Below are 19,519 nucleotides of genomic sequence, written 5' to 3'. Positions count from 1 at the left end.
CATCAGGCTCCTCTGCTGTGAGCCTGCTTCTTCCTCTCCCACTACCCCTGCTTGTGTTCCCTCTCTCGCTGGCTGTCTCTGTCTCTGTTAAATAAATAAATAAAATCTTAAAAAAAAAATACTTGGGAACCTTGCTAGTTTAATGTATAATGTGTATCCTGAAATGTATATGTGAAATCTCACCCCAAATAGACAGGGCTGCCCCAAGAACCCCTCTCTGAGACTAGAAAGAAAGACAGTGATAGGTTTTAATCATCTCTGTGACTCCCCGCCCCTTCCCCCATGATCCTTGACTTCCCCAAGATCCATGATTTCCTTGATCATTCAAGGAAAATGGTCACCAGACACAGTACTGAGCTGACAGTAGATTCATAGGAAACATTTGTGTCCTTCCTTTCCACCCCCACCACACCCCCAGCTCTAGCCTCTTTGCATGAGACCCCTCTAAGGAAGAACTTACCTGATGAGCCTCTCTTTCCAGCTGGCACCTGCTACCAAGGCCTGGAGGAAATGACCAGCATTGGTAGTTCTGGCTTTATTTCTGTATTTTCTCATAGAGATGACATTGGGTGTTGCTGGACCTCTAAACCCCAGAAAGCTTATCTGCATCCTTGAGAGATATATCTGTCCTCACAAAATGCTTCCGTACGACCTCCGACCTCCTCCCATACAACCGCTCCAACAACCGGATTTTAACATTCTCTACAGATAGTTTCCATCTTACCTCCTGGAGAGGTGGGGCTCTGGCCTTTCAGATCCCAGGGAGCACTGTCCTTGGGTTACAGGCATCCCTGGCTACCGCCAGTGAGTGGCATTGAGACATCGCAGTGCAGGTGGGCTCAGACAAGCCGAGTCTACAGCCCTTGTAAATGGTGCTTTGGGCTCCTGTGCTCTATGATTCACACGTATTTTGGGCCAGAGTCCTGCACCACACGGGCCTGAACACTTTTTTGAATTCAAAAAAATTCCACCTTACCTGAAAGATTCAGCCTTTTCCTAAAGCTAAACCCTGAAACAATGATCTCAAACTTGGGTGCACAGGAGAATTGCCTAGGGGTGGAGGGGAAATCTTACGAATGCAATCCCCAGGTGGAACTCTCGGGTCTGAGGCGGGAGGATGTTGGCAGCATCGACAGGCTTTGACCTTTCACCTCCGGCTGATGGCAGGGCCGCGTCTCCCTGAAGAATTGCGGGCTGCTGTGCTTTAAGCAGGTGCCTCGCGAACTTGGGCGAGCCTCGGGGTTACATGGAGCGTCTGTTACACACAGCTTACTGGACTCTATCCCCAAAATACCTGATTCCGTAGGCCTGGATGGGACTGAGAATTTGCCTCCACCCGGTTCCCTGGGGATGGGGATTTGATGCGGAATTGAAGAGATTAGCACTGCCGTTCTTCAACTGAATTTAAATGTAACTTCCGCAGCGAGGAAAGCAGTTTCTCAGGTGGACAGAGGCAAAATGACTTGTCTAAAATCCTGCAGGCAGCTAACTGACCAGTTCTAGCTTTGGTTGAAACTCGCAGTCCGGTTTCCCGACTTCTAGTCGGTGCTACTCTGAGCACAGGATCCTGGCTGTAACGGTGGGCCAGAAAACCTGAAGTAGGTCCCAGGTGACCTGAGGTCTGATCCGAACAGGGGCGGCAGTAGAGGCGGGGCATCCGGCTGCCCCCTCGCCCCCGTCCCCCGCCGGCCCGGTTTACTAGATACAGAAACTACTCACCCCTTTTTTCTTTTTAAACTATTGATTGCAGTAAAACATCTATACAGTAACGCCCGCAAATCCTCAGTGCATAGCGGTAAATGAATCAGAACGAGCAGCCAGACCAGCCGGCCTCCTAACCCCGGTTCCGGGAGTGCGGGGTGGAGGGGAGGGGGAGGGGGGTGGGGGTGAGGAGGGGAAGCCCCGGCGGGGAGATTTACAGGAGAGGCTGGGGAGGGGTTCTCGAGCACCTGCGGGCTCGGCCTCAGCCGGCGCTCACCTGAACGGCCTAAAGCCTCCTGGGACAAAGCGTGTATTCCAGCGAGGAGGTGGCATTATTTAACAGGATTCTGCCGAGAGCGGAGGGAGAGTGCCCTTCTTTCCCGGCATCCCGGCCCGCCCCTCCGGGGGGCCTGGAATCGAGTCCGAGGTCGTACAGTAGGTGCCCCTCGGCCGCCCCGGCGGCTCTCGAAGGCGTGCCTTCACTCTTTCACCGAAGAGTTCCCTTATCTTGCACCAAGCACCGAATACTGTTTCTGGAGACCCAGAAATGAATTCGGAGCAAGTCCGTCGCCAAGCGAGTCAGGATGGCCGAGCGGTCTAAGGCGCTGCGTTCAGGTCGCAGTCTCCCCTGGAGGCGTGGGTTCGAATCCCACTCCTGACAAAGCAGCTTTTTTAGTTGAACTAATGAATATATCCTGCTGCCTTTTCCTATATTCCCCATAGTGGAATCATCCATTTTTTAAAATTTTTTATCCGCGCTCTAGAATTAAGCACTAGAAGACGATTTAAGAACTAATAATTTTAATCTCATCTCCTCTCTCACATTCAAGGAATTAAAGGAATGTCAACTCCTAAATTACACGGATGTCCCCAGGGCCCCTCTTTTGTTTTCTTTACTTAGAGATTTCTAATACGCTTTTCTTAATTCATTTCCCATCCCCCACCCCCATAAGAAATTACTGGAGAAAGTTCATCTTTTTCTTTCTAAATGTTTTTGCCGGACACATATTTTTTATTTCAGTGCTTGTGCTTTTAATTCACATAAATGACACAGTTTCATATATTCCATTCTACGTTCACTTTGTTCCTGTCCTACCATGGTTTGGAGGTTTATTTCTGTTGCTGTATGCACATCTAGACCACATCTAGACCAATTACTTTTAACTGCTGCACAGAGATCTGCAAGCGTGTGTGTGCCTACGCGCCCAGGGATGACTCCCAGTTCGGGTCCCACGCCTTGCTATCAAGAACATCTTCCCAGCATTCCAGTTTGAGGCTTTCCTTGACATATGGCGGGAGCAAATGGCAGGTCATGAGGCTCTGACGGTTTGCAAAGTTTGCACTTCATAACAGGATCCAGGATCCAGGGAATGTGATTTAGAAACACAGAAATTCATGTTTAACGACTTTTTCAGAAATATCCCTCAAATTCAAGTTTCCTGATGTCTAGCCTACTTATCTTAAGCATTAATAGCTAGTTACAAATATTAGCATACAATGTTTCTATTTTGAGCTCCAAACTTGGACCCTGAATATTATTATTCTCACATAATTTATTGCAAAGCCCCAAGTAATAAAAAATCTCAGGTAACTAGAATTTTCTTCTCACCGTTCCTTCTTAAAAAAGAAATCCAATCTAAAACCTGCTTACAAAGACCAAAAACAGGGTGAATCTGTTTTATGATAATGATGTTCAGAATCATTCTGCCTTCTCCCAAATTCCTCAAAATTCCCAGAAACGTCCATACATACACTGAAAGAAAAGTGAATTGGTATTTCTTAGAAAGATTATCATCAATAAGGTTAGAAAAGAACAATCAAACAAGGTTTCTCCTATCGCCTATATATTCGGTCCATTTCTTCCCACTTCGAGTCCCCACTTGGGCCTGGGCAACGTATGGTAAAGGAGGAAATAGCAAATAGGTGCAAAGAGGAGAAGCATTTAGAGATACTTGGAGGGTCAACAGGTTGGTTCAGTGCTATTCAGGCTCCATGGGCCCACCCCGGGCTCTGCCACTTATGGGTTGTATGGCCTTCCAGACAAGTGACTCTTTAAAGTAGGGGAAATAGCTGAACGTACACTCATGGGGATGCTGTGCGAATTTCATGACTTTGTATACATATGAAGTGCTTGGCAAATAACAAATGCCTGGAAAATAATAAACACCAGATAAATGTAATTTTTTATTACAATAGGAGCACCTGCTGTTTGCTGGGGCCTGTGTGGAACTCCGGAGATCCGAGATCGCCTTTGCCCCAGGAGGCAGACAGGATGGCGACAAAGTCAGATAAAAAGCAAGTAGATGAGTGTTGCTACCCAGGGTGAAATGGGAGACACAGGAGAGCCTCAGCAGTCCAGAGAGAGACTCCACTTACTTCACAAATAGTAAATTCAAATGCCTCCCTTACTGCTTTGGTAACACAGGGTCTTTTTGAAGAAAACAAAAATACCATGAAGCAAAACCAAAACGAAACCGAACAAAAACCAGGGAGCACTTGATACTGATCAACTGTCAGGTCAAGTCCATCTGTGGTCCTCATGAGGCCACAAATGATGAGGATGCCCAAAGGCCTCCGGTCACATCCACACAAAGAAGAGTTTCAGGTGCAGACACATCTCCTCCCCTCATTGCTTCCACCTACTTGCACGGGGCATCCTCTTTGTCGCCACTGGTCACCGCCGTTCCCTTTGCCTGGGGCACTCTGTCCACACCTTCTCCCCCGCCGACCCTCTCCCCTGCAGAAGTGGTACATCTCCTTCACGCGCAGTTTGGGCATCACTTCTTGCATGGAGTCTGCCCGCACCTCCTTCTACCTCCGTCAGTCTGGGTTAAATAGCAAACCGTGGCCCACAGTGTCCCCACTCCCAGTGTTACTACATGCCACCATCTGACTGTTTGCCACCCCCTCCCCCAGCCTTTTTAGAACAGAACTCGTGACCCACGTGTGTGCGATTAGCCTGGCACTTGCCATATATCTGGCTCTGGACAAATAGGCACTGGGCGGACAAACAAGCATTTGGTTGTAAGTCATTTCCACTGGTACATAAAAATCACTTCTGTGATTGATACATGGAGAGTTAGAAAGGCTTTTAAGCTTTTGGGAGAGATGGTGAGAATTCTCACCTGGAATATTCTAGCTTCAGTAGTCAGTGCTATTTCCTCAATGGTACAGATCATGCCATCTATTGAGGGCCTGTGGGCTGGAAGCAGCCCGGTAAAGGTGTTCCTGGACGCTGATGGAGTAGGGAGGGAAGGTTAAGTCAGACTCAGTCACAGGATGAAATAGTGGTCTAGTGTTGACTTCTGCCCGGTGCCTCAGCTGTCCTCTGCATTTGATAGAAGTCTGTAGTCTAGACCTGGAAGAAAGGCTTTCCTGAGCAGAGGATGGGAGGATGTAGTGAAAAAGAGGGTCTGCCTTTCCATTGCTGTCTGACGCCTGTAAAGAAAAGTGGGGAGTGAAGCTGCAGAGTGAGTGGGGAAATCCTCTGTAAGGATAGAGTTGTTTCCTGAACTATTCCTCAAAGTATTGGGACATGATGTTTCCACAGATAGGACAAGAGACTATATTCAACCCTTGACCATCTACATTAAATGCTGTGCTCTGAAGGTAAAAGCAGGCTGGTGGAACTTTCTGTGCCCCGTGGTGGGGAGCCTGGTGGTGGGAGATGAGCGAGAGGGTTGGTAACAGCTACGGTGAGCTTCCACTTCCTGGCTCTTAGTTTCTGTAGGGGCCCGGCTGCTAGTAGAACTCCAGACTTCTTTCCCACTTCCTATTTTTTTCGTCCCTCTTGGAGAGTTCGGGAGTAGGCTCCGCAGCTCTTCTGGACTTCTTCAAGTCAGCCTGGAAGCTGCCATGTTCAAGTCGGCCTGTTCTAGTGGCTGTCCACTCTGATAATACGATCAGGTAGAAGCATCTTCCTGACACCTTCTTTTCTGAAATCTCGGTGACAAATATTTGTTTCTGTTTGATCTTCCTTTCTCAAAAACTCTGGGCACAAAACCACCTTTTAAAGCACTTACTTATGGCTTGTGTTATGTGGTTGGGTTTTAGTGGCTGCTATGAACTGAGATGCTGCAGCTTATCAATCACTCCAGAGGCTGACCTTTCTAAAAATACTGCCTGCAGATTGTGAGAGTGCATCCGTTTGGAGTTCCCCCTGGCAAGAAAATAGAATGACCAGAGATGATGATGTCACTTGTAGTTTAAACTTGGTGATTTTCCCTTCTGCTTTCCCTGGTTCCTTTAGTATGTGCTAAAAATATATTACATGGAAATAAAGATGTTGACATCAAGAAAGGTAGAAATTCTTTCTCCCTAAAGAAATGCAAGCTCATCTTTGTATCTTCTCTTTGCAAACAAACAGCCCACCCTCAGACCCATATAAAACACTTCAGTTAAATCCCGTAGGGGAATTTGCCCTAAATATTGCAGTTTGATCACTCATCCTCTTTATCAAGGGTGGGAAAACCACAAAAGGCCCCGCTGGGATTCGAACCCAGGATCTCCTGTTTACTAGACAGGCGCTTTAACCAGCTAAGCCACGGAGCCAGCACGTCCTTACTGATTCAAATCGACAGTGAAAAGGAAGGATCCTTGCTTTTGTGTACATTTCTGTATTTTCTCACCATTGAGGGTCAGGAGTAGCCCAGATGCTTCTCCAGACCCTAAAGATAAAGCAGTCCCCGCTTCGCCCCCCCCAAGACCTAAAAAGCCGCGCGGCTATAGGAAAACCAAGTCCCCTTCCGGCGGAGCCAGAGGAGTTCTCCTGCCTCCGCTGGGAGCGTGACTTGGGGCCCAAGGTCAAGTTCACACCCGAACACTTCCAGCACCTAGAACTGGTCCCTCAGGAAGCGAGCTCTCGGTCCTGTATTCCACGGTGTTTTTAATTCGAAGTCCAGTCATTCCTTACCCCATTTCTTTCCGTAAAGATTGGGTTTCACCTGCCTGCTTCTTGCTTATAATGTTAGGAAATGGAATTCCAGAGTCGCACCTTAAAAATACAAGACTTCATAATTAAAACCTAGTCCTAGAGAGAAAGGAGCGGCCGCCTGTCATCTGCAACTACAGAGGCAGAGATTTCTTGGCCTATAATTGTCCGAAGGATCTGTTAGATAAGATGTCAAATTGAGAGCATTCACAAGAATTTCTATATTATCATGGAGACTTGTGTGAGTATTTGTAACTGTTCCCAATTTATTCTCTGTAAAATAAATCTTCCCTTGGGAATAAAATTTGAAGAGAGAGCATTAGTGAAACTCCCAAGAATTTACAAATTATGTGGCCATAACTGTGAAAGTAACTTCCCCAATGAAATTATGATTGGCGGTGTTGCTTGAAATCTATTGTCATGGTGATAATGCAGAAATCAACATTTCAGTTTTTCTAAACTGTATCAATATTTGAAGGATTTCGCTGTCACACTACAAAAGTTGGCACTTAGCTCCACCTACATTCATGATGGGGGTGAGGGATGAGGTGTGAAAGCCGGACTCGGCTAGATTTCTCATTTCAGTAAAACACAGAAAGTCTATGAAATCAGTTTGACAGTCCATGAAGTAAGCACCTCTTTCTTTACTATTATAAGATTACCCATCATATTATTCGTGTGCTTGGAGCCAATATATTCATGAACAGCACAGTCACTCCCATTGTGGCTTTGACCAAACTGTGGCAGACAGAAAGCCAGCGGAGCCAACAGTACTTTGTTTGCATTCTTCCTTTGAGCAGCGGTCAAAATTTGCACTGAAACTTTGGGAAGTCAGCTGTTTAACAAGCCAGAGACAAATCTTGGGGAAAAACTTGAGCCTTAGAGCAATCGTTTCCAGAAATCTGGACGTGAATTCTATATTCTACTCCATTCCCAGTGTGACCAGCAAAGACCATGGATGTTGGTTCTGTGGCACATATCTGAAACCGGAGAAGGCACACATCTCCGTGTCACAGGCTGCGGACAATAATGTAAAGAAAAGGGAGGGGCAGAATGCCGTTTTCTGGACGCTTGAGAGAGAAACCAGAAGAACAGTGTCCTGAGACACAGAGAAGGAGAGGAGTCCACCACTTCGATGGTGAGCTCGATGCCTTCACTTGGCTAGGCTTTGCTATCCACTTACTCAACTGAACACTGAGCTACATGCTGCTGTGAAGATATTTTGTAAATATGGTTAACATCTACAATTAGTTGACTGTAAGTATCCCCCGTAATGTGCGTGAGTCAGCCCGTTGAACCAACTATTGTTTCCAACCAATTGTTTCCAACCAATTATTATCTCCAACCAGTTGAAAGGCTTTAAAAGCAAAATGGAGGTTTCCTGAGAAAGAAGAAATTCGGTTTCAAGACTATAACATCAGCTCCTGCCTGAGATTTTCTAAAGCACAGGCCTGTCCAGCAGAATTCAGACTTGCCAGTCCTAGAAATATTCATTCATTCATTCATTCATTCACTCATTCATTCATTCATATTTTCTTACTGGTTCCGTTTTTTCTGGACTCTGTTTCTCTGACTGATAACAACCACTGAAGAAAAGACTGGAAATTAGAAACTGGATCTCTCAGAAAAGAAGGCGCGGTAGAAAGTTCTCCAAAAACGAAGTGACAGCCTGCCTCGGCTCATGTCAGGCTGTGCACACGGCAGAGAAGTTTGAAGCAGCAGGAGAAGCCCATGCTGGGTATGTGATGAGCATAAAGTAGAACCAAGAAGTACCCATTTGTTTCACTTCTGAAAATTCAGGCATGATTGTTCATGTTTCCAAACTTCTCTTTGGAAGAAAAGTCTCCTTTTGCATCTTACAGGGAGGGGATAATCTGTGAACTTGGATGGGAAAATGCATTTTTATCTTGACTAACTTGTTACTGAAATTTTGTGTTTTCTTCCACTATGAATGTAGGCAACAGATCACAGTTGTATTTCAGCCCTTTTTACTTTATCACTTTTGGAAATCACCAATATTTCATATCAAATTACAGTTGTTACAAATTTCTTTACCATTTATGCTCATGAGTGCTTTGAAACTACAGTATTTATCAGACCTCCTGCTGTAGATTGTCATTTGGCGCATTAATAAAGGAGCACAAATATTACCATCTCATAAATTTTTATAACCATACCATAAATTTTTAATAAATTTTGATAACATATTTCAATAGAATTGAGTTCCCTTTGAAATCTTACGTATTTATCTGTTATCTTTATATTTAAAAGTATTATTCTGAGAGGCAAGTCCATAACCACCAAAGTGCCCTAGGGGTACAGTACAAAACCTGGTCAGGAGTCCCCTGCTCTACTGTCCTGGGGAAAATTCCTAACTAGATCGACTTTCACGTTATGCAGAAAGAGTAGCAACCTGTATATTCTTCTTAAGGGCTGCCGCCGTTTTAAGAGCTGAAAACAACTATTTTCTAAATTCATCGTGTATGTTCTCAGTATCAGGCAGTTTTACTCCATCTGTTAACAGCCCTCAACTTATTTGCGATTGCTCATCCAGGCATGGAGATATCGCTTAATTCTCAGAAATACAGAGGCTGAACTGCACACATCAGAGATGCTTATTTGCTTCTTGAGAAAGCAAACACATGAGAGCTAATGATGCTCCTTTTAAAGGTGTCAAAATCTGAGTTGTAGGCCCAGCGGTAGTAGCACAGGCCGGTCAGGTGCTTAGCACTGAGCCTTGCTTAGTAAATACTGAAATACAAAATTTGTAACGACCCGAGGCGAGACAACAAAGCATGTCATATCATGCCAGCCCACAACGACTTCCAGTTTCCTACAGGTCACATCCAAAGCCCTTGCGAGTGTCTACAGGGTCGGAGGTGGTCTGCGCGTGCTCCCACCTCCAGGCCTCGGCGCTGGAGATTTCCCCTCCACGTGGCTCTTTCCCTGATAGCCGCATTTCTCCAGTGTCAATCACCGGCGCTGCTGGGCTTTCCTAGTCTTCCCGGTTTGTTCGTTTTCCTCCAAGTGCTTATCATGATTATTTTACTTATTTAGTGCTTCATGGTCGTAAGCTTCTCGAAGGGCAGGGATCACTTGTCTTTTCTTCTTGGATCGGCTTCCAGCACTTCGAACGGTAGATAACACAGGTTGGTGAGTGAACGCGTGGATGGAGAGGGGACACGGGCGGAGCGCAGACGCCGGGGCCCGAGCAGGCTGCTGCTGGCGCCTGCGTCCTCACGAAGGCTTACAGGCGCCCCCACATCCCCGTGCGGGCCAGTGGCGCAATGGATAACGCGTCTGACTACGGATCAGAAGATTCCAGGTTCGACTCCTGGCTGGCTCGGGGGGCGCAGTGCTCTTTTACTTCTTTCCACTGCATACCACCGAGGAGCTCCATGCAGTTCGAAAATTCGGGTGAAGGGAGGTTTGCCTGCAAGTTCCCGGAGCGAGAAGGGCAGCTCTTAGCACAGCTGGGGTTATCAGCCCACTGCAGAGCGGGTTCCGCGTCTCGGCCACGCGGGAGCGCTTAGCTGCCCGCGGAATGTGAGCGGTTCCCGGTGCATGCCCATTGCAATCTCAATCATAAAGATTGAAGTCTTTCTATTGTTTTCCTGCATTTGGCCATTTTCAGAATAAATTGTTAAGGATTTGGCTTCAGGTCTGTGCACGGCAAGAGCTTGATCTGCGCTTCCCAATGGCGTCTGGTATGAGCGCTCGGGTGCACGGGCGCATGCACCTAGAAACGACACTCAGCAGCAAGGATGGAAGGGCATGTTCTGCAGGGAGAACTGCCTTCTGGGGCAGCAACTTGCTGCCGCGTTTCCGTAGTGTAGTGGTTATCACGTTCGCCTCACACGCGAAAGGTCCCCGGTTCGAAACCGGGCGGAAACACGTACCGATTCCTTTTTGTTACTAATTCCTTAAAATTTTGTCTTCTGCATTAGAAAAATACCACGTCCTCATAAATACGACCCCCGCCTTTTGTTGTCTTGTGGCGGGGCCGTGGTGCGGAGGCGGCACCGCCCGGGGTGGGTCGGGGTCCCGCGGCCCGGGCTGCGGCCTGACGTATCGCGAGGGGAGAAGCGGCTCTCCCCCGCTCCGACGCAAGGCCGCCGGCCGCCCGCAGCCCCGGAAGCGGTTCCTCGCCGCCCGCCACCTTCCTGTTCCCGGCAGGGCCCGCTGCGCGCGTCTCCCCTCGGCCCCACGGCCCGCGCCGGCCCTGCCCCAGCCGAGGGCACCCGCGCGGCCCGGGCCGCAGCTGGGCGCCCGCGCCTCTCGCACGGCCGCGGGACTCGGGTAAGCAGCGCAGGCCTCGGTGCGCGCCTCCCGACGGAGGGGTGGTGCGGCCGCCCCCGCGCGCCGGGGAGCCTCCCCGGAGTAACGGTACGGCTGGCGGCAGGCAGCCGCGCCAGGGCGGACGGGGGGCGGCGACGGGGGCGTGTGGAGGGTCTGCACCGCGGGCCGCGGCTGGAAGCGGTCGGGTGGGCTGGCCTGGCCTGCGCGCGGCCTCTCCCGCCCTTCTCCCCCGAGCCCACCGAGCGGACGCCGCAGGCGCGAGGCTTCCTCCACTGTGGCCTTCTGCGCTCCCCGTCGAAAGAAAACGATCCCAAAGTCAAGAAGCGGACCAGCTGTGGGTTCCGCGTAGTGCCTCGAAGCTTGAGAAGAGTCCCTGGCAGCCCCTGTTTAAAATCAGGTCTTGAGCCCCGGTGTGTGGCCTCTGACCTCTGCCTGACACAAGGCCTGCTTCCGTGTTAATTGGATCCATCAGAGGCTTTTCTGGTGCAGAAGTCTTGATATTGCACCTGACAGCCTCGGGTTTATCCTCAAGATTTCTTTCTTAGATGTGTTACTACGACTACTCCTACTTTTATTATTTGGATTACTGCTGCCACTACTACTTTTAGGGGTTAGCCAAGCCTCGTCTCTCAGATCCCAATGCTCTACGTTCCCTGGAATGAATGCTATGAATGTGATGTTTTTAGGGCCCTAAGAAAAGAAAGGGCGATCTTTACCTAATGTGCTTTTTCTTTCTCTCTCTCTCTCTCCCCAGCTCCCTCTTTCTCCTCCATTTTCATACCTTCTTTTATCATCTTGTTAATTCCCTTGTTAGCAAGATAATAGTAAGCTTTGGTATGTGCTCAGTAGAAATGTATCTAAGACATTTTCATTTGAAATCATCTATACTGCTCAGAAATACAAGTGAGTTAAGGTGGTGCCCTGAAAGGAGGCTCGGGTCTCAGGGGCCTGGGAGATGTTGGGAGATTTGTCCCCTCCCATCCCTCTGTGATGCCAGTGGGCAGGAGTACTTTAGCTGGGAAACCAAGTGTGCCCTAAGCCAACCAGTTGCAGATGGGTGATGGTTTCATTGGAAGCCTATGGCCGCCTCCTTCTCTTCAAACCCTGTGTATTCTGGCAAAACGCAGAAGGAGCCCTAACCTTTCAGATACTCTGCCCTCTCACCTCACTACGCTTCCGTCTCCCAGTCTCCCTCAATGCCAAATGGAAGCTCAGGCTGCCCACCTTGGCTGATACTTCCTTTGGAAGGTGGAGAACAAATGGGCTCTAGATAGTGGCTGACACCACGTGAGCTCTTGCTCCCGTGGCACACTGCACCTTACATATGACCTTTTATTTTGTTATAGTCTTTCTTCTCTCTTTCCTAAGCCTTCTCCCAGGTCTTCCCTCCAACCCCAAGGCACAGAGAGAAGAAGGTGGCCTTCTGAGTTTGGGGTGGGATTGAGACTAGAACCCAAATTAGAACTATCTCCCAGAAATCCAGGTCAGTAACAGGTCAAGGGAGCAAAAGGATGCTGCTAAAGTGTGCTTGTAACTGTTCGCTGGGAATGGGTGGGGTGTGTATTGGACGAGTAGAATTTGCTCCATGGATACTGGAGACAGGCTTATAATGAAGGAGAAAAAAAATATGGGAAAAGGATTTTGAGAGCTATGCAAAACCTCATAGTGAATCTAATCCCAGATGTGTTGTAGGTCACTGAGGGCTTTACACTCTTCCCTCCTGTGGTCGTCTGCTAGGGCTCCGTAACGAAATGCCACCGACTGGGGCTTGCGAACAACAGAAATGTATGTTCTCACAGTTCTGAATGCTGGAAGTCCATCATTAAGATGGTGGCAGGTTTGGTTTCTTCTGAGGCCTCTCTCCTTAGCGCGAAGATGGTCGCCTTCTTGCTTTCTCTTCGCATGGTCACCCCTCTGTGTTGTTGGCGTCTTCATCTACTCACAGTGGATTAGGACCCACCCATATGACCTCGTTTTTCCTCGACTACCTTTTTAAGGGCCCTATCTCCAAATACAGTCACAGTCTGAGGTCCTGGGGGTTAGGACTTCGACCTATGAATTTGGGTGGGGGAGGAGGGGCAAATTTGCTGACTTTTGGGGACTGAGATCGAGGATTACATATATTATTGACAGAGTTTGGAGATTTCCCAGCAGTTAACCTCACAGAAGACTGTAGCACACCTGCGTCTCATTTTAGTCATCATTTGCATATTTCTCTTGCAAATGAAATAGACTGTTTGCTTTTTATTTGACTTTTAGGTTTTTTAAGCTACTTCTACCAGTTAATTTAAACTTCGTGGGTCTGCTTCTAATGAAAATATGCAAGTCTTCATAGCTAACAAAAGTGCTTTTAAAAAAGGATGGAGCAGATGTTCCCTCTCCCCTGAGGCTGCCGAGGGAGAGATACCTTTCCACATTATAGAACAAGCAATTTGGTTAAATGAAGAGTTAAATTGTGAACTTTCACAAGAATTTCAGTCTGATTCTTTGCAATGCGAAGATGAATGATTCAACACTTTCACTATTTTGTGTGTTCTGTTCTCTGTTAATATAATTCTGTCCTTGGAAGTGTTACTTTAACAAAGAGGAATTTTTAAATTCCTAAAACTTTAAAAATTGTTGCCATGTCTTGATAATTTCTTGCCCTGGTGATAGCACTGAAAGTCCTATCTCTGTATTCCCAAAGTTATAAAATTATTTATATGATTTATCTGCTAGTTCATAATATTTCTTTTCTCTCACATGCCTGATGGAATATTTGTAATCCTATGACTTCTCTATTTTATTGCCTAACAAATTATTTTCTCTTTTTTTAATTCTTAAAATATGGGATTTTTTAAATTAATAGACTTTATTTTTTTAAGGCCAGTTTTAGTTTTTCAGACAAGTTGAGCAGAAAGTAGTTTCTCCTGTTATTAAAATTTCTCTTGTTAGTAACAACTTGCATTAGTGTGGTACATTCTTACAATTGTTGAGGCAGTGTTTCCACGTTATTCTTAACTGAAGTCCATTGTTTACTTTAGGCTTCACTCTTTGTATACAGCTGAGTGTTGCTAAATGCATAATGTCATGTATCCACAATTATAATGCATACAGAATAGTTTCATTGTGCAATATGTCCCGGTACTCCACCTCAAATGATTTCTTCTCGGTTAACACCACTGTGTGGTGAGAACGCTCCCCTCCCCATCCCTCTTTGGCCTTCACGGAAATGAAATGACTTTTATCCCACTGGCCCTTTTTCCTTATTTGTCTATCTGTCTCCTAATTTGTAAGGTCTCTGGAGAGGCAGCCCGAGGTCTCCTGATAAGCTTCCTAAAGGTGAGTTTCAAGGAACTAATCCATATTCGTCTACTCAGATACAACATCCAGCCAGCGGCCTGTTTTCCTTGAATTTATCTTTAGTGTTACCTGCTGTGTTTCGGCCTTTGACATGTGGAGATCATGGCCCCCCTGCTTGGGATGGACTGCAAGGGATCTAACATGAAGAAGACTGAGCCCAGGAAACAGACTGTGAGCACTCCCACCCCAGGACCTGGGCTAAGAAACAGAGTTTTGGAGTGAGATGGAAGGAGAATGGTATGGAGTGTCCATTCTTAGGGAAGTGTGTCCTAGAACAAAAGCTCAGCCTTTGGTTTCCTCTCTCATTCTCTGGTAAAAAAAAGGCCTCTAAGAATATATGCAGAATTTTTAGCGTGACAGTATTATTTTTTATACAAGTTGGCACACTTTTGAGAGTGAATGGAAACGTTATTAATAATCACACCAGGGCAACAGGTATAAACCAAGTCACCCTAATACTATACCAAGTGATTTTCGTGCCATAAACTATCTCTCAATGTTGGTCCTTCATTTTAATAACAGCTGTCTTTTCGTACTTGTTGCTTTCTGGGCACACCTTTACCATACCCAGAGTTGACCTATGTGATCTCTTGCGTCCTTCTCAATTACTTTCTTTAAAAATTGGTTTTTTTATTGGTTCAGTATTTGGATTAAAAAAAAAGCCTTTTGTTCTCTAAGGATTGTTCACACATTCCTTTAGTGGTACATTTGGGAGAGAGAAAAAAGAATAAATTAGACATAAAGTCATGTCATGTCTAGGGCAGCATGTCCTCTGGAGGGAGCAGGTTGAGGCTACTGGACCCATCGATACGCAGAGTGCATCTGTGGCAAGAGGGACTTTTCCGCCCTCAGGAATTTAGAATATTTAGAGGCAAGGGAAGAGCACAGTAAGGGAGGAGAAGGGTCCAGCTAATTTCACGTTAGCTTTTCAGTGAATTGCTTTCAGCATGAGAATAGAAGTGTTTCTCCTCTCAATTTCGATCTCTGTTCCCAAAGTTTCTTTAACGTACCAAGGGAAAAATACTGACTTACTCAGGGCACTTTGCTTCTCCTTTCTTCTTTATACTAACATATTTCTCCCTCTATTGCACAGGAAGGAAGGAAACATGCAAAATTTCCAGTAATTCTGATGAGGAAATGGGGAGAAAAATAGATAGTTTGGTGTTTTAGCACCATTTATAGGTGGTCACTTCTGTTAGCGAAGGAACATCAAAATCAAAACCAGGTTTGCTCAAGGATCATGTTTGCCAGCTATCTATGTACATAGTGAGGTTCAGCAGACACAGAACAGAACAAAACAAGACTCTGGAACAATTTAGGGACAGATAATAATTTTTTTTTCTTCTTAAGATAAAACGTTGTGGAGTGGGACAGGGCCTAGGGCTACAGAATTCCCCAGAAAATGTTTTTGAGGGTGGTGCAGAGGTGTGAGTAGCTAGTCCTGGCCTAAAGCTTTAAAAAAGTTCACACAGTGCTTCATGCCCAGGTCCCGATTACCCAAACTCAAAATAAATCACTTTCCATTCTGTGTGTCCCTGAACCTGTGCTTTGGCTATGTACTTTTTAAAGTAGTTTTTATTAATTCTTGAGCAGATACATAAAATGTCTCTGTGTAGAATCTGGAGAACAGTACCCCAGCCATGTCCCTCCTCCTCCTCACCCCACCCTCAGTTCAGGGGGGAGAATGCTACCCCCATCCCTTCCCCTGGACCCTCTTACCCTCTCCGGCCACCATCCCTTTCTCAGCCCCCTTTGATGTGTCTACAGTCCCAGTTTTTATCTTCCTCTTTTTTTTTTTTAGTTTTACTACATGCTTGTAGCCTAAACATGTCATTTACTTTCGTACTTACAAATGGATCTGTACTGTACGTATTTGCAGCCTGTCATTTTTGCTCCACAGCGTGCTCTTGAGATTATCTGTGTTTCTGCGTGTCGCTGTCATCTCTTCGTTTCTGCTGCTGCATAGCATTCCCTCACCGAGATGCTACTAACGTATTTGTTCTGTTACTGAGGGCCAGTTGGTGGTGTTGGGTTTTGAAATTACAGAGTCCCCATAAACATTCTCGTGGGGATATCCTCTGCACATCTCCAAGAATTCCTCTGGGGAAATACTCAGAAGTGAAACTGCTTTTCAGAATGTTTTCAGATTTAATACCCTAATTTACACACACAGAACACGCACTCTGGCAGTATATCGTGTTTTAATTGTTGCACACCTGCTGAGCCCTTAATTTTGTCAGGCAATTTCGTTTCCACCAGTTTGATGGGTGTGGCGTGTTAGCATGCATTTCTCATATTACTAATGAGGTTGAGCGTACTTTTATGTGCGTATTTACCATTTATGCTTTTTCTGAGAAGTACTTGTTAACACCTTTGCTCATTGTTTTAATATTTTCCTTTTGTCCTTTTCTCGTGGATCTGTAGAAATTCTTTGTATATTCTGGATTCAAATCCCCTGTCAGTTATGTATGTTATGAATATCATTACCCAGCTTATAACTTATCTTTTTACTTTTTTATACTTTATTTGATTTACACAAATTATTCATTTTAATATAGTCAAATTTGAATTTTAATGTAGTTAAATTTGTCAGTCTTTCCCGTTATGGTTTACACTTTTTGTGTTTGTTAAAGAAATCTTTCTAGGAGCAGTGTGAGGAAGACAGAAACCGCTCCCCTCCCTAGACTGGCCAAGCCACCTGCCAAGCGCCGCTGCCACCATGCCCAAGAGAAAGGCAAAGGGAGATGCTAAAGGTGACAAGGGGAAGGTGAAGGATGAGCCACAGAGGAGATCGGCGCGTTTGTCTGCTAAACCGGCTCCTCCAAAACCAGAACCCAGGCCTAAAAAGGCCCCTGCAAAGAAAGGAGAGAAGCCGCCCAAAGGGAGAAAGGGGAAAGCAGATGGTGGCAAGGAGGGGAACAGCACTGCAAAGAACCTAGATGCTTCCACTGCCCAGTCACAGAAAGCAGAAGGCAGTGGGGATGCCAAGTGAAGTGTACTTTTTTGATAGCTCTGTACTTCTAGTGACTCTACTGTTTGAAATACTATTTTTCTTTAATCAAGTTTTATAAAAATGTAGAATTTGGGTTTTTTTTCTTTCCAAACTTATGTTGTTAGCATACAACACACATTGTTGCTGTCTTTTGTAGAAAGTGCAAATACCACTAATAGAGTGTCTCAGAAGGTGGATTGAAATGGGGGAAGATGGGATCTTCTGTCCTTATTTTTGAAGATTATTCTTGGTTCCCAGGAGAGATTTTCTGACATTCACACATGTCAGCCACTTTGGCTTAGAAGCCTTACAACAGAGAGAAGCAAAACTTCATGTCTTCTTTCCTGATGCCATCAGCATAGACTTGACTTCCTGAAATAGTAATGATGTGGCCTTGGCCACCCAAAACTCCTGTGTCGGGTAACAGTACTCAGGCTTTCTGGTGATAATATCAAGATGGTGTTGCTCAAAAGACCAAGATTCCTGTTTGTAGTTTGTGGATCATCCCATCGATGATCTTAGAGTTTTCAGTTCCTTTCTTCCATGTCAGAGTTGACCTGTGAAAAGATCTTACACGCCTCTTGTGAAATATCCACCCCTTCTGAGAACTCCGCCTTTTCAAAACAGCAACAGAAGACTGTTGACTTTTGGGGGAGGGGAGTTTGAAAGTTGTAAAATGTTATGGATTGTCAACCATGTCCTCCTGGAAGTAACTGGTTTTGAAAAGTATCTGATAAAGCCGAATACAAATTGGCTTGGTGGTGGGGGATCACTTCCTACCCAAAGTCACAGGTGGTGGGGGATCACTTCCTACCCAAAGTCACAGGTGGTGGGGGATCACTTCCTACCCAAAGTCACAGGTGGTGGGGGATCACTTCCTACCCAAAGTCACAGGTGGTGGGGGATCACTTCCTACCCAAAGTCACAGGTGTATTCTTCATTGCATTGTAAACATTTTATAGTCTTGCTTTTCACATTTGTCTTTAGTCTGCTCTGAACTGATTTTTGTGAAAAGTAGGAGATAGAAGTTCAATATAATATTTTTTCCATGTGGATAAGTGGTGGTTGTCCCAGCACCATTCTCTGAATACTTAATTCTTTCCCACTGATCTATAACACCAGCTCTTTCGTAAATAAAGTCTCTGTGTGTGGGTGAGTCTGTTGATGATTTCTATTCTGACTCACTGGTCAATTTGTCTAATCTTGTGGCAGTACTATACAATCCTGAGTACTATTTTAGAAAAAGGTCTTGGTATCTCAGGACAAATCCCACCTCCAAAAAAATCACCACCAAATTTTTCTTCCTCGGGGGTATCTTGGCTATTCTTAGCCATTTGCTCTTCAGTACAACTTTTAGAATTAGATTGACAAGTTCTAAAACAAAACAAAAATGTTGGAATTTTTATTGGATTTATACTGAATTTATAGACTAAATACAATGTTGAGTCTTCCAATCCATGAACATGATATAGTTCTCCATTTATTTAGCCTTTTTAAATGTCTTTCAATAAAGTTTTATAATTTTCTCCATAAATGTCTTTTGTTAATATTTCTTAAGGACTTTATACTTTTTGACACTATTCTTATGGTATATTTTTAGTTACTACATTTTCCGTTTTTAGCTAAAGTTTATGTTTATATCCAGCAACCTTGCTAAACTCTCATTAATTAATCTTTTGGGTTTTCTACATAGGTAAACCATATGTTGTGTATGTGCGGACAATTTTGTTTCTACACGGTTTTATTCCCATTTTTACTCTTTCTAATGCTAGGCATTGTCCAAGTGCTGGCAGCACAGCAGTGAAAAAACAAAATCTCTGCTTTCACCAAGCTTTTATTCCAGTTGGGCCTGGGGGGAGAGTTAGAAAATACACGGATTTATGTGAGGAGGGGCCTAAGTAAACAGGTAAAAGTGGGTGCTATTTCGATAGGGTGGCTGGGGAGTCCTCCATGATGAGATGACATTTGAGCAGAGCACTTAATGAAATAAAGGAACAAGAGATGTCAATATGTGGGGAAAACACTCCAGCAGACAGGAGGTGAAAATGTGTTTGGCTGTTTGGCTCGCTGAGGAAGAACAAGGAAGCAGAAGCAGCTGAATTGGAAAGAAGATGGGTAAGGATGATAGCTGATATGATTGCAGAGATAACTGGGGGCCAGGAAATGGAAGACTCCAGGCTGTAATTGTTCTCTGAAAGTGATGGGATACCATCAGAGTTGCCAACAGAGAACACAGTCTAAACGTTGGGAGTGGG

General features: G+C 45.5%; 1 protein-coding gene and 4 non-coding genes across 10 annotated transcripts; 4 read left to right on the top strand and 1 right to left on the bottom strand.

Moving 5' to 3' along the window:
* Nucleotides 1–2,279: 2,279 nt before the first annotated feature.
* Nucleotides 2,280–2,362, top strand: TRNAL-CAG (transfer RNA leucine (anticodon CAG)). The gene has a single exon. It is a non-coding gene; the product is annotated as a tRNA-Leu (tRNA).
* A 3,816-nt stretch (nucleotides 2,363–6,178) lies between these two features.
* On the bottom strand, nucleotides 6,179–6,252 carry TRNAT-AGU (transfer RNA threonine (anticodon AGU)). Its single transcript has one exon. It is a non-coding gene; the product is annotated as a tRNA-Thr (tRNA).
* A 3,652-nt stretch (nucleotides 6,253–9,904) lies between these two features.
* Nucleotides 9,905–9,977, top strand: TRNAR-ACG (transfer RNA arginine (anticodon ACG)). Its single transcript has one exon. It is a non-coding gene; the product is annotated as a tRNA-Arg (tRNA).
* Nucleotides 9,978–10,452: 475 nt separating this feature from the next.
* TRNAV-CAC (transfer RNA valine (anticodon CAC)) lies at nucleotides 10,453–10,525 on the top strand. Its single transcript has one exon. It is a non-coding gene; the product is annotated as a tRNA-Val (tRNA).
* Nucleotides 10,526–10,812: 287 nt separating this feature from the next.
* Nucleotides 10,813–18,798, top strand: HMGN4 (high mobility group nucleosomal binding domain 4). Of its 6 annotated transcripts, none has more exons than XM_057305015.1 (4): nucleotides 10,813–10,930; nucleotides 14,207–14,251; nucleotides 14,336–14,443; nucleotides 16,906–18,798. In XM_057305015.1, exon 4 carries the CDS (start codon nucleotides 16,992–16,994, stop codon nucleotides 17,262–17,264), a length of 273 nt encoding a protein of 90 aa, XP_057160998.1. In that variant the 5' UTR covers nucleotides 10,813–10,930; nucleotides 14,207–14,251; nucleotides 14,336–14,443; nucleotides 16,906–16,991; the 3' UTR covers nucleotides 17,265–18,798. The 6 variants fall into 6 exon arrangements, 5 of the variants coding, with proteins under 5 accessions (XP_057160998.1, XP_026367012.1, XP_026367014.1 ...); XM_026511227.4 differs by having other exon boundaries at nucleotides 14,336–14,509; XR_007191446.2 differs by having other exon boundaries at nucleotides 10,920–11,017; nucleotides 14,336–14,509.
* Nucleotides 18,799–19,519: the final 721 nt, after the last annotated feature.

The sequence above is a fragment of the Ursus arctos genome, unplaced genomic scaffold (assembly GCF_023065955.2).
Source record: "Ursus arctos isolate Adak ecotype North America unplaced genomic scaffold, UrsArc2.0 scaffold_31, whole genome shotgun sequence".
Classification (NCBI taxonomy): Eukaryota; Metazoa; Chordata; class Mammalia; order Carnivora; family Ursidae; genus Ursus; species Ursus arctos.
The sequence above is the reverse complement of the archived record's forward strand: the minus strand, read 5'-3'. Positions and strand labels throughout refer to the sequence as shown.